This window comes from Heloderma suspectum, chromosome 1 (assembly GCF_057233095.1).
Source record: "Heloderma suspectum isolate Gila_16-S chromosome 1, 16-S_ref, whole genome shotgun sequence".
Lineage (NCBI taxonomy): Eukaryota > Metazoa > Chordata > Lepidosauria > Squamata > Helodermatidae > Heloderma > Heloderma suspectum.
In genome coordinates, this window is record NC_139458.1 from 210,014,324 (window position 1) to 210,039,793 (window position 25,470).

General features: G+C 45.0%; 1 protein-coding gene across 1 annotated transcript in view; it reads left to right on the plus strand.

Moving 5' to 3' along the window:
* KIAA2012 (KIAA2012 ortholog) overlaps positions 1-25,470 on the plus strand; it is a 106,396-nt gene that overhangs the window by 71,983 nt on the left and 8,943 nt on the right. The window contains exons 14-19 of the mRNA XM_084818035.1: positions 1,841-1,993; positions 11,493-11,586; positions 13,376-13,553; positions 15,771-15,906; positions 18,036-18,460; positions 24,206-24,408. Of these exons, the coding sequence (XP_084674161.1) occupies positions 1,841-1,993; positions 11,493-11,586; positions 13,376-13,553; positions 15,771-15,906; positions 18,036-18,460; positions 24,206-24,408 (1,189 nt within the window). The remainder of the gene's footprint in view (positions 1-1,840; positions 1,994-11,492; positions 11,587-13,375; positions 13,554-15,770; positions 15,907-18,035; positions 18,461-24,205; positions 24,409-25,470) is intronic.

The following is a 25,470-nucleotide window of genomic DNA, read 5'->3' on the forward strand; positions in this document are numbered from 1 at the left end:
AAAGAATTATTTTTAAACAAGCAATGCGCGGAAGCGGAAGAAGATAGTAGAATAGGAAGGACAAGAGACCTCTTCCAGAAAAGTAGAAACATCGGAGGTAAATTCCAGGCAAAATTGGGTATGATCAAAAACAAAGATGGCAAGGACCTAACAGCAGAAGAGATCAAGAAAAGGTGGCAAGAATATACGGAAGATCTGTATAGGAAGGATAATAATATCGGGGATAGATTTGACGGTGTGGTCAGTGAGCTAGAGCCAGACATCCTGAAGAGTGAGGTTGGGCCTTAAGAAGCATTGCTAATAACAAGGCAGCAGGAGATGACAGTATCCCAGCTGAACTGTTTAAAATCTTGCAAGATGATGCCATCAAGGTGATGCATGCCATATGCCAGCAAATTTGGAAAACACAAGAATGGCCAAGATTGGAAAAAATAAATTTATATCCCCATACCAAAAAAGGGAAGCATCAAAGAATGTTCAAACTATCGAACAGTGGCACATTTCACATGCCAGTAAGGTAATGCTCAAGATCTTGCAAGGTAGACTCCAGCAATTCATGGAACGAGAATTACCAGATGTACAAGCTGGGTTTAGAAAAGGCAGAGGAACTAGAGAGAAAATTGCCAATATCCGCTGGATAATGGAGAAAGCCAAGGAGTTTCAGAAAAATATCTATTTCTGTTTTATTGACTATTCTAAAGCCTTTGACTGTGTGGATCATAACAAATCGTGGCAAGTTCTTGGTGGTATGGGGATACCAAGTCATCTTGTCTGCCTCCTGAGGAACCTGTATAACGACCAAGTAGCAATGGATCAACGGACTGGTTTAAGATTGGGAAAGGAGTACGGCAGGGTTGTATACTCTCACCCTACCTATTCAACCTGTACGCAGAACACATCATGCGACGTGCTGAGCTTGATGAATCCAAGGCTGGAGTTAAAATTGCTGGAAGAAACATTAACAATCTCAGATATTCAGATGATACCACTTTGATGGCTGAAAGCGAGGAGGAGCTGAGGAACCTCATGACAAAGGTGAAAGAAGAAAGTGCAAAAGCTGGGTTGCAGTTAAACCTCAAAAAAACCAAGATTATGGCAACCAGCTTGATTGATAACTGGCAAATAGAGGGAGAAAACGTGGAGGCAGTGACAGACTTTGTCTTTCTAGGTGCAAAGATTACTGCAGATGCTGACTGCAGCCAGGAAATCAGAAGATGTTTACTTCTTGGGAGGACAGCAATGACAAATCTTGATAAAATAGTGAAGAGCAGAGACATCACACTGACAACAAAGGTCTGCATAGTTCAAGCAATGGTATTCCCCGTAGTAACCTATGGCTACGAGAGCTGGACCATAAGGAAGGCTGAGCGAAGGAAGATAGATGCTTTTGAACTGTGGTGCTGGAGGAAAATTCTGAGAGTGCCTTGGACTGCAAGAAGATCAAACCAGTCCATACTCCAGGAAATAAAGCCAGACTGCTCACTTGAGGGAAGGATATTAAAGGCAAAACTGAAGTATTTTGGCCACATCATGAGAAGACAAGATACCCTGGAGAAGATGCTGATGCTAGGGAAAGTGGAAGGCAAAAGGAAGAGGGATCGACCAAGGGCAAGATGGATGGATGATATTCTGGAGGTGACGGACTCGACCTTGGGGGAGCTGGGGATGGTGACGGCCGACAGGAAGCTCTGGCGTGGGCTGGTCCATGAAGTCACGAAGAGTCGGAAGCGACTGAACGAATAAACAACAACAAATTTTACCTGGTTTTATCTGTGAGTGTTAATGCTTTCTCTGTGTACAGAAACTGTAACTAATGTACCTTTCATCTTTTATATACCAGGAAGTGACTGCATATCTGCTGAATCCAGAAAAGAGAATCAGCAAAATCAGGATGGGTTTTGCAGAAACAGCCATCTGCAGCAGAGTAAGGAGGAAAAGGAGCACTCCAGCTTGCCGCAAACACAAAGTGCAAAGCAGAAGAACTTTATACAAGGTATTAACCACTCCCATGCTAAGAGCATACCTGTACCAGCTGCTTTTGTATGACTGCACACCCCAAAACCGGCTCCAGAATGACATGGTTGGGCATTTGCCAAGGTTCCCAGGTCAGCAGAGGGCCCACCTCCCTAACAGTACTGCCATTCTCATTTCGTGAAAAGTACCCAAGAAGATGAGATGCAGCATAAGAGAATTGACCCCACAGTTTTTTAAACATACATCATTGCACTCTGAGAGATTCAACTCCAGCTGCTCTGGAAACCAGTAACATCTACTGCCTGCTATAATTTCCCAGAGTTTTGAGGGAAGCGCAGAGGGCGAACCTGGAGCCCGAAGGGCGCCCTTTGCTCCCTCTGCTCATTGTCGGCTGCAGGTGTTGTTCCGCAGTTCATAATGCACATGGGCAGCGGACTTTGGTGGCAGTGTTGAGAAGCAGTCATTATGAAAGGTAGCTGATGTAGACGTGTGAGAGCTGGGAGTACATTTTCTATGAAACTGATTAAACAAGCAGGGTATGTCTTTAAAAAGCCTGGGAGCTTCTTACTTAGGAAGGGTAAAGACGCATGCGAACAGCACCCCAGTTGTGAATGGTGCCCACATGTTCAAATGGTTTTTCCTCCGCAATATATGTAGAACTGGCTCTTTCCCACTCACCACTTCCCCATTTATTGTGGAGAAGAGCAGCCCGTTAAAGGCACATGCACCATTCACAGAAGATATACTGCACATGCACATGCTGTAGACATTCTGATATGAACTAACCTGTTTTTCTGTCCCTCCTGGTGCAGATCAGCCCTTAATTATCCACAATTTCTGAATGTTCAGATGAAGTTTGCGGCTCAAAAAATGTATCCACATACATTTAAAAATACTTATTTGACTGCAAATCATAAATAACAAGAATCATAGATTAATACAGAAATTGGACAGTATGGACTTCTGGATGAACACGTGTTAAAGTGCCATAGATCACAAATAGATTGATTCTCACATCCCTGATTTGTACTAAGTCAGCATCCCCCAACCTGATGCCCTCCAGATGTGTTGGGCTACAACTCCCATCATCCCAAACCAGCATGGTCACTAATGTAAAGAGTGAATTGGCTCTGAGAGTCCTGGAGTAAAGAAAACGGGAATCACTCATTGGAATGTCACATTAAGATGTCCAGTAAAATATGAATGAATGATCTTTTATTACTGTCCTATGAGCAGTTTGAACAAAATAAGACAAATAACCAGAAGAAAAACAGAAATCCCACTCAGTTTTTCCAAATTGACTAGTACAATCAACCAACTGAGCTCTTATATGCATCGCAGTTAAAAATAAATTAGCCACCAGCTTGGTTATGTATGGGACCTTATCTGATAAACAGTGCATAACCAGCTTCTTGTCTGGGTTCCCCAGTGAATGAATCAAAAGAGGGTAAATTATATGATGGCTACATTTGGATGCAATGGTAAACCAGAATTCCGGAGAATCCTGGCTTGCTGTTACTGAGCTGCATTCTGGTGCACTCAGCCTATTTGCTTCCTGCTGGATCCTTCGGCCAGCAGGAGCAGCTAAACTTACCTGGAATTGAAAGCTTACCATGTCATCCAAACTGGGGTTCCTAGCTTGTTGCGCCTCTTACAAGTTAGGATTGGAAACCAGGATTTGTTCTTGGTTTATGATTCCTGGCTTGTTTGGGAACAACAAGCTAGGAGCCCTCATCTGGACAACACACTCAGCTTTGGATTCCTGGTTAGTGTAGCTGCTCCCACTGGTGGAAGGAGCCAAGTGGGAGCAAACAGGCTGGGTTTATTTATGATAAGTCAGGATTCACCATAATTCTAGCTTTCTGTTGCATCCAAATGTGGCCAATGTCTCAACTCAGGAAGAAGTCACAATATAAAAGTACATGTATTAAGATTTTAGAGAATTTTCCTGAAAATATCTATCTATCTATCTATCTATCTATCTATCTATCTATCTACCTACCTACCTACCTATCTATCTATCTATCTATCTAATCTATCTATAGTTTCAGCTTTATTAAGGCAAGACCTCTGTATATACATCAGACCATAGCCAAGCAATGACAACTTTCCTCTACTTCTGGCAGTGCTAAAGAAATGGTGCAATGCATTAGCAAGGGAGTTCCATTCTCTTAATCTGTGATTCTCTGGCATTTGTTAGCTAAGCCGCTTAACTCCCCCTCCTACCCATTGCTCACACCAGGGAAGCTCCTAAAGCACACCTTTTCGCACAGCATGGGTTTTATCTTCCAGTTGATTTCTACTTCTGAACTCCACACACATAGAAATTCTTGTGAGTAAGCCCGTAACAAGTAGGCAATTTCACTTCTGAAAACTCCCTCCAGAGTTGTATCCAAAGAACTCATTTCATGTTAGTATTTTTCCCCCTTTCCTTTTCTTCTTCTTACAACAGTTCACCAAAAGAAGCACAGGGGGAAAAAAATCCTAAAGATCTTAACACGGTAAATTGACTTTCCTAGTGCTATAGATGTGAAGGCAAGGGCTGTCTTTGCTAGAGGTTTAAAAATGCACACAGGTCCCATAGCACGATATACACTGCTGTTTTCTAAGGCTGTGGCCAATCTTGCTGTGTTACATTTTGGCCTGAGGGTAACATAGTTGAGATTGAGCCAGTTCACATAACACAACAGCCCACCGCAGGTTACCAATGGTGAAGCTGTGGCGCATGCACATTTGGGGTTGTTGTGTTGTGCAAACCCTGTAAGCATGGATTATGCGACAGTTAAACAACCCTAGAACAGACCATAGGTTATGCTAGACTTGTTTATCCTTCACATAACCCATGCTTGCTGGGTTTGCATGATGACACGACAACCCCAAGCGGGGGTTGGATATGCAAAGTGGTGCTTGAAGGTACCGTGGCTTGTCGTGGGTTAAATAACCCACGATAAGTCACACTATGTCATGTAAACCTGGTCATTGAGTGGGTACTGGGTAGCCTTTTGGCCAGCCAGGCCCAGAACAAACTGGGTCAGCAATGGCTATAGAGTACTATGGAGGCCAGGGAGATGAGGTGCTCAGCAGGAAGCCCTAAGTAAATGTCTCCTTAGTTATTCACTATGTTAAAATGCAGCCAGCTCTGGCAGCTCTTGCTTCAAAGTCTCTGTGAAAATGCTCTTTGGGTGGAGACAGATGCCCCATTTATAGAGCAATGAGAGTAGTTCAGGGTTGCGCTCACCCCCATGTTCAGTCCAAATGTACCTTCTTCTCCAGGGCCTACAGAAAAATCACTCTGGGAGTTTCATAATGGTTCAGTTTGAATGGGAAAAAGCCAGGGCTGGCCCTACCATTAGGCATTGTGAGGCAACTGCCCCAAGCAGCAGATGCCAGGGGCGGCAGCAGCCCCCCTCCCATAGTTTCCCCTGAGTCGCCAAAGCTAGCCTGCTTTGTGCCCACTAAGCTACCCAGCTGCCCTCAGGTATGCTGTTGGACATTGTTCCATCACTATTGTTGAAGTGAGTTTCAGTCAGCTGTCATTTTGGTCAAATTCTGCACATGGAATGGGGAGGGTGCCATCATGTCCTTTGCCTCAGGCAGCAAAATGTCTTGGGCCTGCTCTGGGAAATGCTAATAGTGTAGAGTGCTAACTAGTTAGCACCTAGGCTCGGTTTAAATGGGAGAAATCCCATGTACACCAAGTTCCTCAAAGGCAGGGCATGATATAAATGTAATAAATTAAACTGAAGTCACCTACACACTCACATACTGCCTGAATCCTGGATTTGGAGCAGTTTTGCAAGTTTGTCCAAATGTTTGTGGGTTTAAAAAAAATGTGGTGAAGGATGAAGGTATGGATGAGTACATGTATAATGAATAAGTGTACATGTGCTGCTTGGATTTTTAAATAATAATAATAATAATAATAATAATAATAATTATTATTATTATTACAATCAGTGCTTCTAAAGCATGGGGCAAAGCTGGGGTCAGCCATAAGCACCGAACCTGATGTGGCCACAGTTTTAATTATCATGTCTGTCTTATCCACAACCGTTAGTAATTCAGGGCCTTATAGCAAGCTAGTACTTATCAGTTAAGAGTAGCTATCTTTAACAACTGTTGTAAATAAAAGAGTGTGGATTTATTATATAAGTGTTATAGCAGAGTGGTCTTTTTTCACATGTGTTTACATCACATAAATTGAATCCAGGCTAAAGCACAACACTTTGGGTTGGATCCAGATTTAAACATACTTAGGATAGACCTATTGAAATCAATGGGACATATGTTAGTCATAACTAACTTAAACTCCCATTGATTTCAATAGGTCTACTCTAAATATGAGTACATCTGGATCGAACCCTGTGTCTGTTGGACCCCACTGGCTTCTGATATGGAACAAAGTGTAGTAGTGTGTTTTTATTTCTATATATTGCTTTACTGAAGTATTTTTGACTGGCCTACTGCTTGAAACTCCAGAGTATCCTTCTTCCCAGCATAACAATCCTGTTTCTTACCATTCTAAAGACAGTGGCAAATTATATAAGGCCTGCCTTCCGTTTCTTCTGTAACTGCTAAAATGCTTCATGCATCATTTCCAAGATACAGAAGGTGTGAGAACTGACTTAGCAGTGTAAAAAGAACACAGATATGACAGATAATACCTAACACATCTCAGATTGAGTGGATGAAACTCCCACAGAACTCTGTCTCAAAACAGTGACAAGTCATGTGGTAGCAGGCTAGACTTTGGGTGCAAATTGAATCTCAGACTGATGTAATAAGTTGCCAACAACAAAAAAAGAGTGTAACTAGCAGTGATTTGGTACTTAGTGGGTGGGCAAAATGGGTCACCACCATGCTGAGAAGGTGCAAGGAGACGTGTGAAGGAAAGCCAAGTGTCAGGATGTTATAAAGAGGCCAACTTCCTTGCTTTGATTTATGATGGTCTCAGCTCCAGCATTCCTGGTAATAATCAGCAATAGAATCGTATTTGTTTGTGTAAAACACATGTATGGCATATACAATGGAATAGTCTCTTTAGAGGATTCCCTTTTAATATGAATTACATAAATTGCGAACCCTTGGCATACTGGGAAGGGCTGTGCTGCTGTCAGCATGAACCTCAGTCTCATAAAACTAGAGTGCATAGGTTTTATCGAGTTAGTTATCATTCACAAAATTCCTCCAGCATGCTGAGATGTATGGTGTCTCAAGGCCAGTTCTTATATTACCTCAGCCCTGTGATTACCACTTCCTTGTAGCAGCTTTCTTCACTGTGCCAGTGATTCAGGACATAGGGAGACCTCATGACATTGTTTCACCCCACACCAATGCTGGTGTGAGCAGTAGCCACATCATGCACTCTCCCTATGTGCTCTCTCCATTTCCAGTGTGGCATGTGAAACAGCCATGCAGAGATGTAAACCATACAATGAAGGTGACGTAGAACCACCACACAGTGATGTTTCAATTAGGCAAATGCAGGATTAGCTCTCTTGTTATTTCACTGCCATGCAGGGCAAGTCTGCAACAGGGCCCTGTTGTCCCATTTCTAATAGTGATCTGGGCACCTGGCAAAGCAATCAACGCACCTTCTTCACCATGGACTCAACCGCAATATGGGCTGCTGCAGCTATAATGCCCAGTTGTGTCCAGTGTCTCCATGCTTGTGCTCCTGTACCCCTGATGGAAACTAGCAATGACCAGGAGACACGGCATATGAGGGACCCAATGTATGAGGTAAGGGACTGTCAAGGGTTATAACTGCCACATGAAGCGCTTAGGGTGTCTTTACATTAACAGAAAATCCCACAGCCCTACCAGAGCATTTTGCTTCTGCTCCTGTGGATTGGCTCCTTTAGACAACGAACATGATGTGGAATGGAAAATGCCCTTTCTCAGCAGCCTAACTGGGGCTTTTTATATTTTTCAATGAAACAGCACCATCTAGTGGCAGAATTATCGCAATATGTCGGCACTACACACTGTGAAAATGGTGTTTGTGCGGGGGCTATATTCCAGTTTATCTCCAGTCTTTTTTAAGGTGGGATAACCAGGAAAAACCTCGGGAGACGACCTGGAGGTTGACGACGTCATGTGAAGGACCCACAAACTTCTTTGAGTGCCCAGTCACAAGCGCACGATAAATGCTTTGTGTGTGTCGGCCCAGTTTGGAGTTAGGGTGCATAGAATCATAGAATAGTAGGGTTGGAAGGGGCCTACAAGGCCATCAAGTCCAACCCCCTGCTCAATGCAGGATTCCAGGTCAGAGCATCCCTGACAGATGGCAGTCCAGCCTCGCCTTGAATGCCTGCAGTGTGGGACAGCCCACTACCTCCCTAGGTAGTTGGTTCCATTGTCGTATTGCTCTAACAGTCAGGAAGTTTTTCCTGATGTTCAGCTGGAATCTGGCTTCCTGTCACTTGAGCCCATTATTCCGTGTCCTGCACTTTGGGATGATCAAGAAGAGATCCTGGCCTTCCTCTCTGTGGCAGCCATTCAAGTATGCTATCATATCTCCCCTCAGTCTTCTCTTCTCAAGGCTAAACATGCCCAGTTCCTTCAGTCTCTCTTCATAGGGCTTTGTTTCCAGTCCCCTGATCATCTTTGTTGCCCTCCTCTGAACCCCCTCCAGTTTGTCTGCATCCTTCTTAAAGTGTGGTGCCCAGAACTGGACACAGTACTCCAGATGAGGCCTAACCAGTGCTGAGTAGAGGGGAACTAGTACTTCCTGGGATTTGGAAGCTATGCTTCTATTAATGCAGCCCAAAACAGCATTTGCCTTTTTTGTAGCCACATCACATTGTTGGCTCATATTCAGCTTGTGATCTACAACAATTCCAAGATCATTGCACCTATAACTGCATCCAATGGGTTATATCTAGCGTTAGTCTAACTTAAGCCCCATTGATTTCATTAGGTCTACTTTAAGTAGGACCAATAATGAATGCAACCCTTAGAGTGGCCCCAAAGCAAGTGCATCCTTTGTTAGAGCTTTTTCAGGAGGTGGCCACCTGTTGAGGGTGTCGTAGTAGTGGCTTTCTTGCCTCAGCAAGGGGTTGGATTAGAGAGTCTTTGAGGTCCCTTTCAGCTCTCTGATTCTATGCAAAGACAGCATTTGTGAGTATCCCCCTGCCTGTTTGTAAATGAAGGGGTTTGGGGGCATTGGGGTTGGCAGTCTCTTGTCTTCTCAGGAGTTGTTGTTGTTTTCTAATGAATTATTTGAAAGCCGCATATGGCAAAAATAAAAGGACACGACTGCAATCTTATACAAGCTTACTGGGGAGGAAGCCTCATTGAACTGATTAGGACCTACTTCTGAGCAAGCATGTATAGGATTGCACAATAAAGGTCTCAGGTTAGTACATTCAGAGAGCGATCCTATCGGCATCTAGCCCACAGGGCGCAGTGCTCCAATGTCAGAGTGCTCCAAGAATCCAGCACCCCGCCGGCAAGAACCTAGCAGGGTGGGAGGAACAGCAGAGTCCATCTAGCTCAGGGCAGGGACAGGAGCAGAAGGGCCTTTCACTTTCGCAGATCTATGGCCTGTCTCCTCCCTGCGCGCTGGCCCGCACCCAAAACACCCATTTCCATCAAGGTCATGATGCTGACTTCAGGAGAGGAAGTTGCTGCAGACTTGTCTGTGGCGGCTGGGGGATGGGGTAGAAGAGAGATCCACAGTTGGATCTCCTCCAAGGTTGGGTCACTGTCTCTGGCCTTGGAGAGGGATACCCACTGCATTTTATGGCCTCTCAGATACTGTCTAGGGGCCATAGGATTGCTCTCTCAGTCTGCAACCCCATACAGACATACCCCTGGAGTAAAGACCAGTGAGCTGAATAGGAGTTACTTCTGAGCAGAAAGGTATAGGGTTATGCTATCGGTAGTCACAGTTAGGGATGGACAAATGTGTTAATTTGGGCTTCTCTCAGTGCCTCATGTTTCCAGTCTTAGATCTGGTTCGTCCCAAACACTGACTTTTTAAAAGTTTGCGCAAATGTTTGTGTGCATTTTTACATGCGTTTCTCCAAAAACATGTCTTTTCGTACACAATTTTGCCTAATGTGCACATTTTTTACAAGCAATCTAATGCATTTTTGAAATTTATTTTCACTGTGACACCCACTTTTGTGTGCACTGCACACCCCCCCCCCCCCCGTATATGCATTTTTTAAAAAATTGGCGAACTCCAGTGTAAAATTTGGAGAAGTGTGAATTTCAACAAATAGATGAGCTTCAGTTCTCATATTGGTTTGAAAGACAAGTTTGGATTAAAATGTGAATCAAATGGATTTCACCACCCCTGCATCACTAGTCGCAGTCTAGAATAGAGTTAGGAGTCCATTGAAATCTATATGTTGAACTGTTGCCGATATCTGTTTGTTTTGCACTCATGAAATTTTGTCCAGCCTTTTTTCCGCATAAGATTCGTGGAAGAAGAGGTAGGGAGAGGAACGATAAGGAATGTATTGCCTCAGAACAGATTTCTTAGTGTTTGCCTAATACAAAACTAAAAGCCAAGGCTTTTGTATCTGCTTCTTCCTTCCTTCCTTCCTTCCTTCCTTCCTTCCTTCCTTCCTTTCTTTTACTGGCATGCATCCAGGGGAGGAGGACACTTTGCAAGGCTGGTTTCTCCCACGTTCTTGGAGCAAGGGCCCCCTCTGTTGGCAGTAAGGAGCTGTTAATGTTTCAAACTAAAATGATGTTCATTATTTTCACCAGCTTGATGCCCTCCAGATGGGTTGGTCTACAACTCATGTAATTCCCCAACCAGCATTGCTATGCTGGCTGGAGGATTATGGGAGCTGTAGTCCAACACACCTGGAGAGCCCCAGATTGGGGAAGTCTGATGTAGACTATTGGTCTAATTTGGAAGTTGCAGGGGGAGATGATGGTATATTGGGGGGGGAAACAGACACAAAAATACACTCTAAAAAGATGTGGTTTTCAAAAACAGAGTATCCCAACAAGGTTATTTTTGGTGATAGCGGGTTGGGTCCAGATTTATGCTGGATCAACTCCACTGATGGAAGGGACTTCCCTGCCCCCTCCTTCCCACGGCAGCTTCTCCAGCCCCCTGAATGTGCTACCTAATGAGTCAGGAGACCCTGCTGAATAAGGTGAGCTGTGAGGTGTGTGTGGGCAGGGGGGGGGGTGGTTCCAAAATTGGCAGATCCTGGATCCAGCCCAGTGGATGTTGTTGTGGGCAGGATCCATGAATTCCCAGCTCACACATTAGCGACATTGCTCATGTAGATGTAAAAAGAGTGTGACCTTATTCTAGCTCAGGCCTATGCAAGGTGTGGTCCACCAATCCAAACACAGCCCACTAGCCATGCGGTAGCAAATTATGCCTCTCCCCTCCCTCAGTGTTGGAAGTTCGCAGCAGGCAGCAAAAAAACAGGAGCTTTATCCACTGTATATGGATAGTAGTTGTCATTCTACTTGGTGGATTGCAAAGGCCTGTTCTAGCCTAACCTGCCAAGATGTATTTCTCTGCTCTGCCCCCTTTGCAGATACAGCGAAACAGTTGGATAACTTGCCTCCATCCGCTAGCCTCTCGCACTTGGAACCGCACCTTGCCCATTCGATGATTGCTGCATCAGACATGTAAGCATATAAAATGAACAGCCGCTGATTTTTCCAAGGGCTGTGTCATATTGCATGTTTTGCAGGTGCAAGAAATTAAGGATTTTTTTGTTAGTTAGGCACATGGAGCTGGTGCATCAGCAGAGCCGTGAAAACATTTTCCAGTTCTGGAGAGCTTATTTTGTGTAAAAGAGATGTATGGGAAGTGCCTCGTGGGAACGGGCTATAGAAAGAACACATCGTCTACTCTAAATGACTAGACAAATGCTTCCTTGTGGATATGTTTGCCATATGGCAGCCTTGTTTACCTTAGCAGAATTCAGCGTTCTGTTCTATTAGAGAGTAACTAAGAATGGTCAGCCTTGTATAGCCCAGCTCAGCAGATTTATTTCTAAAATAAGAGATTAGCTTAGAGCAGCCTTCCCCAGCCTGGTGCTGTCCAGATGTGTTGGACTGCATCTCCCATCATTCCCAGACAAACTCTGATTAAAATCTGGGATTTGACAACAGAATTTTAAGGTTCCTTTCATGCAGGGGTGCAGAACCTCAGGCGTGGGGGCAAAGTCCAGCCCTTCTGAGGTCCCAATCCTGCTCTTTTGCATTCCCCAGATGGCCACATCCCTCCCACTGGCCTCATCCCCTTTCCACCAACCACTGATCATTTGGTGGCTTCCTAGCTTTTGTGTGTTTCCCCCCCACTTCCTAAACGGTTGAAATACCTCTCCTGAGGCTCAGTTATTGCCAGTCAGAGCTCTAAGCTTAAATGAGTTGGTATTTTTAGCCTGCCCCTTTTGCCTTTGGTCCCACCCCCTTTTGACTTCAGCCCTGCCCACCACTGGAATGCAGCCTCTGAAATGGAATTCGGTGCTTGGCTGAAAGAGGTTCTGTACCCCTGATTTAACAGCTGTGAAAGGTCCTGATGCTGTGTGCTACCTCCAGTATCAGAGGCATATGCCTGTGTACACCAGTTGCTGGGGAAAGTGGTGTGAGAGGGTGCTGTTGCACCCATGTCCTGCTTGCGGGCTTCCTGTGGGCAGCTGGTTGGCCTCTGTGTGAACAGAACACTGGACTAGATGGACCCTTGGTCTGATCCAGCAGGGCTCTTCTTTTGTTCTGAGACCCCTGCCTGGCAGGTTATGGGTGAGAATGAGCCCTTGGTATTTCTGAAGACAGGCACAGAGAGAGAGAGAGAGAGCGCTTTGTCTCAGCTGAAGGTGAACCACTTTGGGGTGCAGGATCTCTCCTCTCTCTGGCAAACTGATGTGGGCACAGCCTTGCCTTCACTTCTGCTCTGCTTGCATATTGTTAAATAAAGCAAAGATTAGAAAGATACCATCAGTCTCCAGCACTGTCTCACCCAAGAGATCCTTAAAACCAGTAGTTCTGGCCCTGGAACTTCTTACCGCTCTGGGAATTGGGGAAGGAGCACACAACAGGACGTTTCAGCTCTTGAGATGAAAGGTGCAGAGAGTATTTTGGGAGCTAGATGCTTTTATTATTAACCACGGAGAAGAGTCTTGGGAATGCCATTAATGCTACAGGAGGATATTTCTTCCTCTTCTTGGTAACAAGAGGAGGAAAAAGGCAGCTACCTGCCGGGGCCATTACAATTACATGAGTTGTACATCAAAGGCGTTCATAGCTTGCAGTAAACAAAAACAAACGTAATGGGAGTGGGAGGTGGGGAGGGAAAAGCTTCCATTTTGTTATTGCTGTTGCTTCTTTTCCAAGGGGGAAAAAGTATAATGTGCTTGAAAACTTTCTAAGACTTTGTCTCATGTGTGGCTACTTCATAATTGCTTGTTCAAAGGGAGATTGGCTCGGAGTCAGATAGCACCACCATAGATCCTCTTGACCATGGCGAGGAAACTGAGGAGAGCACAAGGATGGGCATGCATTCTTCTGCACAGCAGCTTGGGACTGAAGAAGAAATGACCACTTCATCGGAGAAAATCAGCAAGCAAGCTAAGGCCACCAGTCTCAATAGAGTAAGTGTTATACATCTGTGGCCTGGTGGCAAAATTTATGTTGAAACTCATGCAAGACTGATGTAGGCCCAGATTACGGGACCAGATTATTGGGGTGAGGGGAGCAGAGCTAGCCCTGCCATGAGGCAAGGTGAGATGGACCGCTTCTGGTGGTACGTTACAGGGCACCATTAACCTTCTTCCATCATTAGAAAAATTGGCAGTAACTGTATGTATGTTTTATATGTTTGTAACGTGTATTATTTATTGTGATTTTCTGTTCATTGTAGAAAAGAAAAAAGAACAAAACTGACTATGAATCTGGTACTGGGGTCAAATGTACCCCAAGAAAGCCATAAAAATAAAATACCTGGTGGAAACTATCAAGATAACACTGTTTTCAAGTAAAACAAAAGTCATGCCTTTATTGAGATCTTCTCCTTTCCAGTAAAAGCATATTGTTGCACTTAAGTCACTGGAGTCAGTAATACTGCATGATGGAATGCACGCAACCCTACATGAATGGTATGTGGGGTCTAATTGACCCCACAGTTTTTTAGACATACATTATTGCACCATCAGTACAGTATAACATAGTCTGTGTATGCTTTATGTATCTTTAAGGGCAGTCCCCAAATGGAGACATGTCTCTGAAGAGGTGAGCCCTGAAAGCCTTTGGGAGTTCTGGAAATAAGATGGCCTGTGTGTGGATGGGTGGAATTTCCAGAAACGAGGCCTGAGAGAAGAATGAGAGTGAGAGAGTGGCCAGGAATTGACAAATAAAGCATCTGTTGTTTAGGGAGAGCCAATGTGGTGTAGTGGTTGGAGTGTTGGACTGGGATCCGGGAGATCCAGGTTCTAGTCCCCACTCGCCATGGAACCTCACTGGGTGACTTTGGGCCAGTCACAGACTCTCAGCCCAACCTACCTTACAGGGTTGTTGTTGTGAGGATAAAATAGAGAGGAGGAGGATAATGTAAGCTGCGTTGGGTTCCTTGCAAGAGGAAAAGAGGCAGGATAGAAATGCAATAAATAAATAAATAAATAAATAGGGAGGCATGAGAAATTAATCAGGTCTGAATGTTGTATAAAATGTACCAAATTCAGACCTGCTGAACCTGTAAGCAAACTGGAATGCATCTGCACACCAAAATCCACACTTTTCAGAATTTTTTGATCTAGTCTGCAATTAAAAAAATGCACACAGAAATGGATATATTGTGGAAAATCACACACAAAATGTATTATATTAGTGAAAACGGCTTGCAAAAACTGCTCACACTAGGAAAAGTGTGTGCAAAAGTGTGTATACATGTACAAAACTGAGCACGAATGTTCATGCGGGCTTTATTCCAACTTATTTCGGTGCATTCGCAGACTGATGCAAATGTGGGCAGAAACAAGCTTGCAGTTAGGGAAATGAGAAGCTGCCATTTTCTGTCACTGCGTCAGCCCCAGAGATGGCACCTTCCATCTTCCTGGTCTGAGGCTGTCTGTCTCCATGGCCTAGGCCAGCTGGCTGTGCATCTGGACTCAGCCAGGTTTGCTCAACTCTCAGCCTAGGCCTACTAGGAAGAGATGTTTGGGATGCTCACACCGCTGTGGGTTGTTCAGCTTCCAAAGACTAAGCACATTGTAGCCACAGTTTTCAGAGCTTGTCCCAGGAAAGGAATAGGGGCATTTGGCTGAATCTGGTACTTCCAGATTGACCCCACTATTCTTTGCATGTGACATCGCATGTCCACCTTCTCCCTCAACTCTTTGGAGTGCCTGTTTTGTCTGTTCTGTTTTGTCAGGCTTGTAATGCTATATATAATTTTTATTGGTCTTCAGTGTTCTTGCTGCTCTCAAACTAGGGTGGACTGTCCAAGACATCAGCTCTGCTTTCACTCGCACACACCTTCCCCACCCTAATCAATGAATGGGCAAGGGCCGGCTCTACCATTAGACGGAGTGAGGCAGCTGCCTAAGGCAGCAGATTTTAAGTGTCATGAGATGACGGCAAAATGCTATTTAATTTACTGTGATTGTATTTTTACTGCCAGAAAGGGGGAGAGGCACTTGTGAAATTTTCTGCCTCAGCTGCCAAAATAACTTGATGGGTGTGTGGGGAGACCCACATGCTGTTCCACCTCAGGCTGCAAAATACCTTGGGCTAGCCCTATAGAGGGCTATGCTAACATGTATTTAGTTGAGCACAAACTTTGCTTCTTTTTCCTTTTTTTCTTTTCCTTCCAGGCTGGAGGTATTTTAGAGAACAAACCAATGACAAGACAGAAGAAACATGAATTGGTGAAAACTGGAGCTGTGTCCAAAATGCAGAAAAAGAGCCCCAAGAAAGATAAACGCCAAAGTCAGACAGACTTTGTTGTAGGTATGAGTTCAGGAATACATTTATACCAATTTCTGTCTGTAATACCCTGCCTACAACAGGAAAAAGCCACTTGGGTTTTAAAAACTGAGTTTCATATGCTTGTGAGACATATATATTGAATAAATGGTAGGCTCTTCTAATTTAGTATCCCAATAGCCAGGCATTACACCAAGGAAAGGAAGATTTTCCTTTGTCCAAGGTAGCATCAGCACCTCTCCCACCCAGCTTTTATAGAGCACCAATACCTCACTTACTCTGGTAGCAGCTATTCTCCTTTTACTATCAGGCAAATGCAGCTACTGCCAGAGTAAGCAATGTAATACAGTTTTAAAAAGCTACCAGGACAAAGATGGGCCATTATGAGGCCCATCCTCTTCTCTGGGAGCACAGAGAAAGACAAATGGGTAAGCCAGCTTTGAAGCCTCTCCAGCTTTCTCTGCCTGTCCTGGCCATGAGCGTAAGAAACGTCTGTGGGATTTAAAACACGTGGAAAAGGGACTCAAATACATGCACCCCACCACCATTAGGAAGATAATGTGTAAATCTGTGCTGCATGTTGGTAAAACAGCAAGAGAGGCTCAATCTGAGGGGAAAATTTCTACCATCTGCTAACATAGGGCATTTCTACACCAGCCTAAAATCCTGCATTTAAAATGGAGCTTTCTGCTTTCATTTTAAATGCAGGATCAAAATGACTCCCTTTTTCACCCGCTTCCTTCTCCTTCTCCCCCTCCCCTGTCCCCCTCCTTCTCCCCCATATCTGAGTCTTCCATATTTCTCATTGATCTTGCTCCTCTTCTTGCTGCTTTTCCTCTTTTCACAGAGGAAATTCAACTGGGTAATTTGATAGCTCATTATCTGCGATCTATTTAAAAAATGGAAGGAAGGGCATTTAGTGCAGGAAATGCCCTGGAGGATCACAGCATCATGTAAAGAGCCTGCAAACTTCAGTGATTGAGCAATCTCAATTGCAGGATAAAAGGATTGCAGGATAAAAGTGTGTGAAAAAGCCCATAGTGTTGTGGAAATGCTGTCATTCTGCATAAAAAAAGAATAATCTGTCCACAGCTTCACAACACTCATTTTTGTGACATAGTTGTTCACTATTATACGAACACCCACTTATTTGTGCGTTTACACACCTTCATGATACAGCAGTGCTTCCCAGACTTTGGAGAGCCAAAACACACTTCTTTCCATAATTAAAATAGGAGATGCAGCTCATCCTTGCATCCAAAAGAAGGTATGCTTTTAGTGTGCATATGGATTGTCACCCCCTGAAGGCAGGTAATTCCGCTGTCTCTTGGCAATGAGAGTGACTCAGAGTGGGAAGTAAGTTTCAGTATGTTCAATGGGACTTACTCACTAGTAAGTATGTTCAGGATTCCAACCTGAATGTGCCAATCACACCCAGCAGAGAGAAGTTAAGCATTCCTTCAACTGCTTGTCTGCTCTTTAACCTCTCAAAGTGGCTTTTAATAATGTAAAAATGGGCCACTGGGCTACCATTATGTGTGTGTGTGTGTGTGTGTGTGTGCGCGCGCACGCGCAATGTTTAGATTGGCCCTTACAATAATTCCCAAACTGTGTGGCACGAGTAAATTTCTAGTGTGCCACAAGACATACGTAACCCAGTATATCCATACACACAGGTCTCTTGCCTGCCTGCTGGGTCTCCTTACAGTCTGCTTGGTGAGAATAATTCTGCTGTTTTTCCCCCACCCATCATTTCTCCCTCCCTACCATTTCCCCACACCCATAGGGTTCCAAACAGAAGTTTGCAGGGACAAACATAGGTTTGCAAAACATGTCTCTCTTGTTGGGAGAAAATTGCTGGGGGGAGGGAATTTGGAGCATGTAATTATTAGAGCATGGATTTCAGGCAGAGAAAGGGTTAATACTTTTTTCCTACTGCTTCTTTGCTCTCAGTTGCATCCTCCCAAAGGTGCTTTTCATTTTTAAAGGTCTGTCAGACTACCATTACATGTGTTTGTAGTTTGGGCCTAACATAAAAAAGACAACATATTTGTGACACCCAGAAGACTTTGTGCAAGAATTGCACAACATAATCTCAGACGCAGCTCAAGGTTTGCTTGTGGTATAACTGCACAAAATGCATCTTTTTACAGGGAAACTAAGACTGAAAAAAACTGTTGGAAAAACAGTTATTTATTCCAAGGAGAAGCCAACAAGTGTCATGAGATCAGAAACTGCCAAGGAACCAAATCAAGAAGAAGAAAAGGAAGGAGGAGGTATTGAATTGAAACAGCCTAGTTCTCTTGTAGAAGAAGGAAGTGCAGGAGGAGGAGGAGAAGAAGATGAAAAAGAAGAAGAGTTGAGACGCACTTCTGACCAAAGCCTCCCTCCTTCCAGCCCTCTTAAGGAAGATCAGCCACTGCTGCTTGAGGAGAGCTATTCTTTTGCTGAAGATGTTGGCCAGACTTCTGGGTCTCATGCAGGTCCTGCTAATGAGACACCTCTTGTTACCCATCCAGTTGTTTCCACTGCAACTGGCTCCCAGACTGCTGCAGTTCAGAGCAGTGGGCTTCCAGAGGTAAGACTTCTCATTTTCAGACAGAGCAATACTTAATGCATCATTCTTGAACAATGTATGTACAGTAGAGCTTATGAAGTGGTTCATGCCTGCTTTAAAAAAAAATAAATCAGACTTTGTACTTGTAGACTTTACCTATGAAGTGTAAAGTATACACCAAGGACACCTCTACACCTGCAATTTATCACACATTCATGACTCATGGAAGTTTGCGGGTCCATTACACTACGCCGTAATCCTCCAGTGATTTTCCCATCATTTCCCCCGCCTATCCTGTGTTATCCCTGTTTCCCGCCACCCAGCTGAGCAGAGCAGAGCAGAGCAAGCTGCTCCAGCTTGTCCAGGGACTACAGAAGCAAGCAAGCGACCAGAGAGCGAGCGACCAGAGCGAGCGGACAGGGGGAGCAAACAGGAGTTGGCCAGGGGAGTTCGGCAGGGGAGGTCAAGGGGGAGGCCCCTAACATTTTTTTTAATTTTTTAACTAACTTTTTTTATTATTTGTCTTGTAACACACACTTCCTGACCAGTGGGACTCTGCTTTTAACCTCTACTGAGTAGAGGAGCAGGCACAGGCTAGTCTAGAACAATCACAAAGCTAGACACAAAAAGGGAAAGAGGCTATGGAAGGACAAGACTCTCCAGTGGTGGTGACCTGCAAGGTGTGTGCAATGTTTGTTTTCTTGCCTGAGAACAACATGGCCTACACCTGCAACAAGTGCAAGCTGATCACGCTGCTGGAAGAAAGAGTAAGTGGACTGGAGCAGTGAATGTCGACCCTCTGGGGAATAAGAGAATATGAAGAGTTCTTGGACAGAATGGGGGAACTACAGCAGCAAAGGGAAGACCAGAAGCTTGAAGAGCAACAGCAAGCTGAGGCAGAAGTGGGAAATGCTGAGGTGAAAGAAAATGGAGTAGAGGATACGCCTTGGAAAAGGGTGACAGTTAGGAGGAGAAGAACTAGACGCCACTCTGCACCAGTGGAAGCAGTGGAGCTGTGGAACCGATTCCAGGTACTTGCGGATGAGACTGGAGGACAGCCTGCAGAGGAAGAATCACAGGGGAACCTACATGAGAGTGAGCAAGAGGCTGAAGGTCAGTCAAACAGAGGCGATGAAACCCGGGCCTACAACAACAAGAAGAGTGGTAGTAGTGGGAGACTCCTTGCTGCGTGGGATCGAGACCCAAGTATGTCGTGAAGACCTGTGGACTCACCAGGTATGTTGTCTTCCAGGAGGACAGATTAGAGACGTGACTGAAAGGTTGCCTGCACTCATAAAGCCCACTGACAGGTATCCCTTTCTTCTCATCCATGTGGGAACAAATGATACCGCCAAGCGGAGCTACGAAGAAATCATGTCAGACTTTGAAGCTTTGGGAAGGAAACTCAAGAACTTTGGGGCCCAGATAGTTTTCTCATCCAACCTTCCAGTAGTTAGAAGAGGGAAAGAAAGGGAAAGAAAAATACTCCGGGTGAATGACTGGCTACGAAGGTTGTGCCAACGAGAGAGATTTGGATTCTGGGACCACGGGCTATACTTCCTGGAAGATGGGCTGTTGGCAAGGGATGGGTTGCACCTCACAAAGGCTGGGAAGAATGTGTTTGGCCACAGCATGAAGAACTTCATCAGGAGGGCTTTAAACTGAATCCTACGGGGAAGGGAGATGTAAAGTTGGGGGTAACAATGGACGTAGCCTCATGCACTGCAACAGAGAGAACAGCTCTAATAGCGCCCAATAATAGTCTTCAGACACATGTAGGAAGAAAGCCAGACCATGAAGCACATGGTCTTCAATGTCTATATCCTAATGCCCCGAGTATGGGAAACAAACAGAACAAACTTGAACTCTTAATACGGGAGGGAAATTATGACTTGATAGGTGTAACTGAAACGTGGTGGGATGACTCTCATGACTGGAATACAGCAATTGAAGGATATAACTTGTTCCAAAAGAACAGGAGGAACAGAAAGGGAGGTGGGGTTGCACTGTATGTGAAAAATACATATCTCTGCACAGAAATACAGGAGGATGAGCTTGGTAGCCCCATCGAGAGCATCTGGATCAAAATAAATGCAGCAAAGAATAAAAGGAACCTGATGGTCGGAGTCTACTATTGGCCACCCAATCAAGGAGAAGATGAGGATGAAACTTTTGAAAAGCAAATAGCCAATGTTTCAAAGAAGCATGATGTAGTAGTAATGGGGGACTTCAATTTCCCCAATATTTGTTGGGAGACAAATTCTGCAAAACATGGCCCCTCCAGGAAATTCCTGACTTGTGTGGCAGATAACTTCCTCCTACAGAAAGTAGAGGATTGGCTATCCTTGACTTGATCCTAACCAACAGAGATGACTTAGTGGATAAAGTAGCAGTTATAGGAACTCTGGGGAAAAGCGACCATGTTGTACTTGAGTTCTTGGTTCTAAGGGAAGCAAAAGCCGAGTGTAGTCAAACGTGTACCCTGGATTTTAGGAAAGCTGATTTTAATAAACTCAGAACAATGATCAGTAAGGTCCCATGGCAATCGACGCTAACGAGAAAAGGAGTCCAAGATGGATGGGAGCTTTTAAAAAAGGAAATTCTCAAGGCACAATTACAAACAATTCCAACAAGAAGAAAAGGTGGAAGACAACAGAAGAAGCCAATGTGGCTTCACAAAAAGCTGAGAGATGACCTGAAAACAAAAAAGCACACATATAGAAGTGGAAAGAAGGCCAAGTAACAAAGGAAGAGTACAGGCAGGTAGCACAGAATTGCAGGGATGGTGTCAAGAAGGCTAAAGCTGAGAATGAGCTGAGGTTAGCGAGGGATGCTAAAAACAACAAAAAGGCTTTCTTCAGCTACATGCCTAGTAAAAGACAGAGGAAAGAAATGGTGGTTCAGCTATTAAATAAGGATGGCAAAAAGATAACAGATGACAAGGAAAAGGCAGAGGTGCTCAATTCCTACTTTGGCTCAGTCTTCTCCCAAAAGAGGGTCTATGACCCCCCTGGCAAAGGCGAAGTACAGGCTGAAGGGGCAGGATTGCAGCTTGAGATCGATAGGCATATGGTCAAGGAACACCTAATTCCTTTGAATGAGTTCAGATCTCCAGGGCCAGATGAACTGCATCCTAGAGTAATAAAGGAACTGGGAGAAGAACTCTCAGAACCGCTGCTTATTCTCTTTGAGAAATCATGGAAGACTGGTGAAGTGCCAGATGACTGGAGGAGGGCTAATGTTGTCCCTATCTTCAAAAAGGGTAAAAGGGAGGAACCTGGTAACTACAGACCAGTCAGTCTGACATCAATCCCTGGGAAAATTCTGGAGCGGATGAGAAAGCAATCCATCTGTAAGCACCTTGAAAACAACGCAGTGATTACTCGAGGCCAACATGGATTTGTCAAGAACAAGTCCTGCCAGACAAATCTGATCTCATTTTTTGATCAAGTAACCTCCCTTGTGGACCGTGGGAATGCTGTAGACATAATATACCTCAACTTCAGCAAAGCTTTCGACAAAGTGCCCCATGATATCCTGATGAGCAAACTAGCTCAAAGTGGGCTAGATGAAACAACGATCCAGTGGATGCACAGTTGGCTACAGAATCGGACTCAAAGACTGCTTATCAGTGGGAACTTCTGAAACTGGGGAGAGGTAACGAGTGGGGTACCGCAGGGCTCAGTCCTGGGCCCAGTGCTCTTCCACATTTTTATTCATGACTTGGAGGAGGAGGTGCAGGGAAAGCTGATTAAATTTGCAGATGACACAAAACTGGGCGGGATAGCTAATACTTTGGAAGACAGAAACAAAATTCAAAGTGATCTTGATAGACTGGCGCGCTGGGCAGAAAACAACAGAATGACATATAATAGGGATAAATGCTAAGTTCTGCACCTAGGAAAAAGAAACCAAATGCACAGTTACAAGATGGGGGATATGTGGCTCAACAACACTACAAGCGAGAAGGATCTTGGAATTGTTGTCGATCACAAGCTGAATATGTGCCAACAATGTGATGTGGCTGCAAAAAAGGCCAATGCTCTTTTGGGCTGCATTAATAGAAGCATAGCTTCCAAATCCCAGGAAGTACTAGTTTCCCTCTACTCAGCACTGGTTAGGCCTCATCCGGAGGACTGTGTCCAGTTCTGGGCACCACACTTTAAGAAGGATGCAGACAAACTGGAGAAGGTTCAGAGGAGGGCAACAAAGATGATCAGGGGATTGGAAACAAAGCCCTATGAAGAGAGGCTGAAAGAACTGGGCATGTTTAGCCTTGAGAAGAGAAGACTGAGGGGAGATACGATAGCGCTCTTCAAGTACTTGAAAGGTTGTCTCAGAGAGGAAGGCCAGGATCTCTTCTCTATCATCCCGGAGTGCAGGACACGGAATAATGGGCTCAGGTTACAGGAAGCCAGATTCTGGCTGAACATCAGGAAAAACTTCCTGGCTGTTAGAGCAATACGACAATGGAACCAATTACCGAGGGAGGTGGTGGGCTCTCCCACACTGGAGGCATTCAAGACGAGGCTGGACAGCCATCTGTCAGGGATGCTCTGACCTGGATTCCTGCATTGAGCAGGGGGTTGGACTTGATGGCCTTGTAGGCCCCTTTCAGCCATACTATTCTATGATGCTATGATCCCCAAATGGAAAAAATGCAATATTTTTTAGCCCACGCAACAGGAGCGCCATAACCTCCCTGTGTATTTCTCCCATAGTGCGAAGAAACCACTGTGTGTGCGGCTGTGGGCAGTTGTTTTGGTTTGTTGGGGGTGCGGTCATGATGACGGCGGCAGAGACATTGGGGTGGCGGGCGTGTCAGTATACTGACCTGCTGGTTTGCCAGCAGGTCGGTGACTCAATGCAACGTGCCGACTTTGGCTCCCGACTTCGGCTGCTCGCTCCACAGCACAGAAGGGCCGGAATGCCGGCATGCCAGCATGCCAGCCGTTTGCTGGGAAGCCGGTGCCTGCGGGGGCGGGGTTCGGGCAGTTCAGTGGAGGTTGCTGTCCACCTGAATTGCATGTCGATCACAACCAACCCACCAGTAACCTGCGAGGGGAGGGAAAGGGGCAGGAACCAGGGAGGAAATTTCGCGATGCCCTCAGTGCAGGTAGTGGCTTTTTGCGGAAAAGTGGCCACCCCATGAAAAGGTAAGGAACGGAATATAATGGGACTGACAAAACTGTGTAAAGGAACCTGATCTAAACCCACGATGGAACCAGATGGAGAAAGCCCCAGTACTGATGCAGATTTCTCTGCCCGTGTGATGGAGCCCCAAGTATACCTCTTATTCCATGGGGGACAAGAAAGAAACATTGGACTAGGGCAGAGATGGGTTACCTTTTGGGGGGGTGCAGGGATGCACTGGTGCCTGAGGAATCCTTTGGGGGCTGCATGGGTGGGTGGGGCCCAGATAGGCAGGGACACGCACGCACGGACACACTCTTCCTGCCTGTGGGGATGCCTTTTTGCCACATGCTAGCTCACTGTTGTGTAAATACAGTATGCACTTTTCATTCAGCAACAGCTCTACTACTTTGGCATAGGGAGGGACTTGCACCAAAGGCAAACCCCACATTTCTTTTCTACGACAGTCGGCCATTTCGAGAAATGCACACATTCCATCAGTTAACACCACCAGGGTCGAGTGTGCTGCTGTGTTTGGTACGGATGTTTGGTGCTGGGGGTTGGACTTGATGGTCTTATAGGACCCTTCCAACCCTACTATTCTATGATCCTCTTTCCCTTTTAACCGCCCAGGATCTCCCTGTGAACAAAGAAGAGGAGAAGCTATCACGGGACAGGATGATAGCAGAGAGGGCAGAGAAAAGACGGCTGGCGGTAGAGAGAAAACGTAGGGAGCATGGGGAGCTAAAGCGGGAGGAGCACGAGCAGCAGGAGCGCATGGAGAGAATGAAGGAAGAAATGGAGCAGGAGCAACAGAGGAGAATGGAGGAGATGCGGTTAGTAAAAATAAATAACTGTCCAGCTTGCTTGACAAGGGAGAGAACTGACACGGAAGTATTTCTTCAAGTGACACTTTCACAACCTTCTCTTTCTCACCAAGCTTATGTCACGAGATCTCCATGATTAAAGTGGGGGAAGTCATTGTACAGTTTGCAAGGAGCAGAAGTGGGCAGAAAGTAGACGTTTTGGATTTCAGTCCAGATATTTTGGACTTCACTTCCCAGAAGCCTGTGCTAGCATAGTCGATGGTCAGGAATGCTGGGAGCTGAAGTCCAAGACATCAGGAAATCTACTTTCTTCCCCACCCCACCCCCGGCATAAACTTCTACCTATCATCAATATCAGTGTAACTATAGCAGAAAACCAGAAGTGATCATGTATACTTCTTTAAAAACTTTAAGAGAGGATCTACACTGGAGCCCCTTTTGCGGGGCACTGCTATGCTGGGATTTTTCTCAGTTGTATCACTTTGTGCCGCCTGTCATTTCATGGTGCTTGTATTGTGTTGTATTGAAGTTGGAGGGATGGTTGTAAGATGAGCCCTGCTGTCTCATGCCTTAAAAAAAATTAATGCATGCACAGCTGCAAAGGTCTGTATTACTTTAATCAGAGAAAAGAGGGTTTTTAACACAGCAATGCCCAGCTTATGCTCCCCTGTTCCTCTCCACCAAGAAACATTCCCCAAATCCCTCGGTAAATAAAAGCCTCTTGTTACAGTTTCCCCTTGCCCTGTTTCAACACCTTGGAAGACAATGTGATTTAATTCTGAGTACACATGTATATAATGTTGTCAGCTTGTAATTTTTTGAGGAAAGGAAATGAAAAGAAAAGGGGGGATAATACTGAAGGCTTGAAAAGATATTCCAAACTTTAATTTTTTTTTTCAGAGGAGGCAGGGAGTGAGAGGAAGCAGCATTGATCTCACTCACTGTTTCACTGGGCAAGGTGAAGAAAAGAGAGAGAGAGAGAGAGAGAGAGAGAAAGAAAGAAAGAAAGAAAGAAAGAAAGAAAGAAAGAAAGAGATTGAGAGAGAGAGAGAGAGAGAGAGAGAGAGAGAG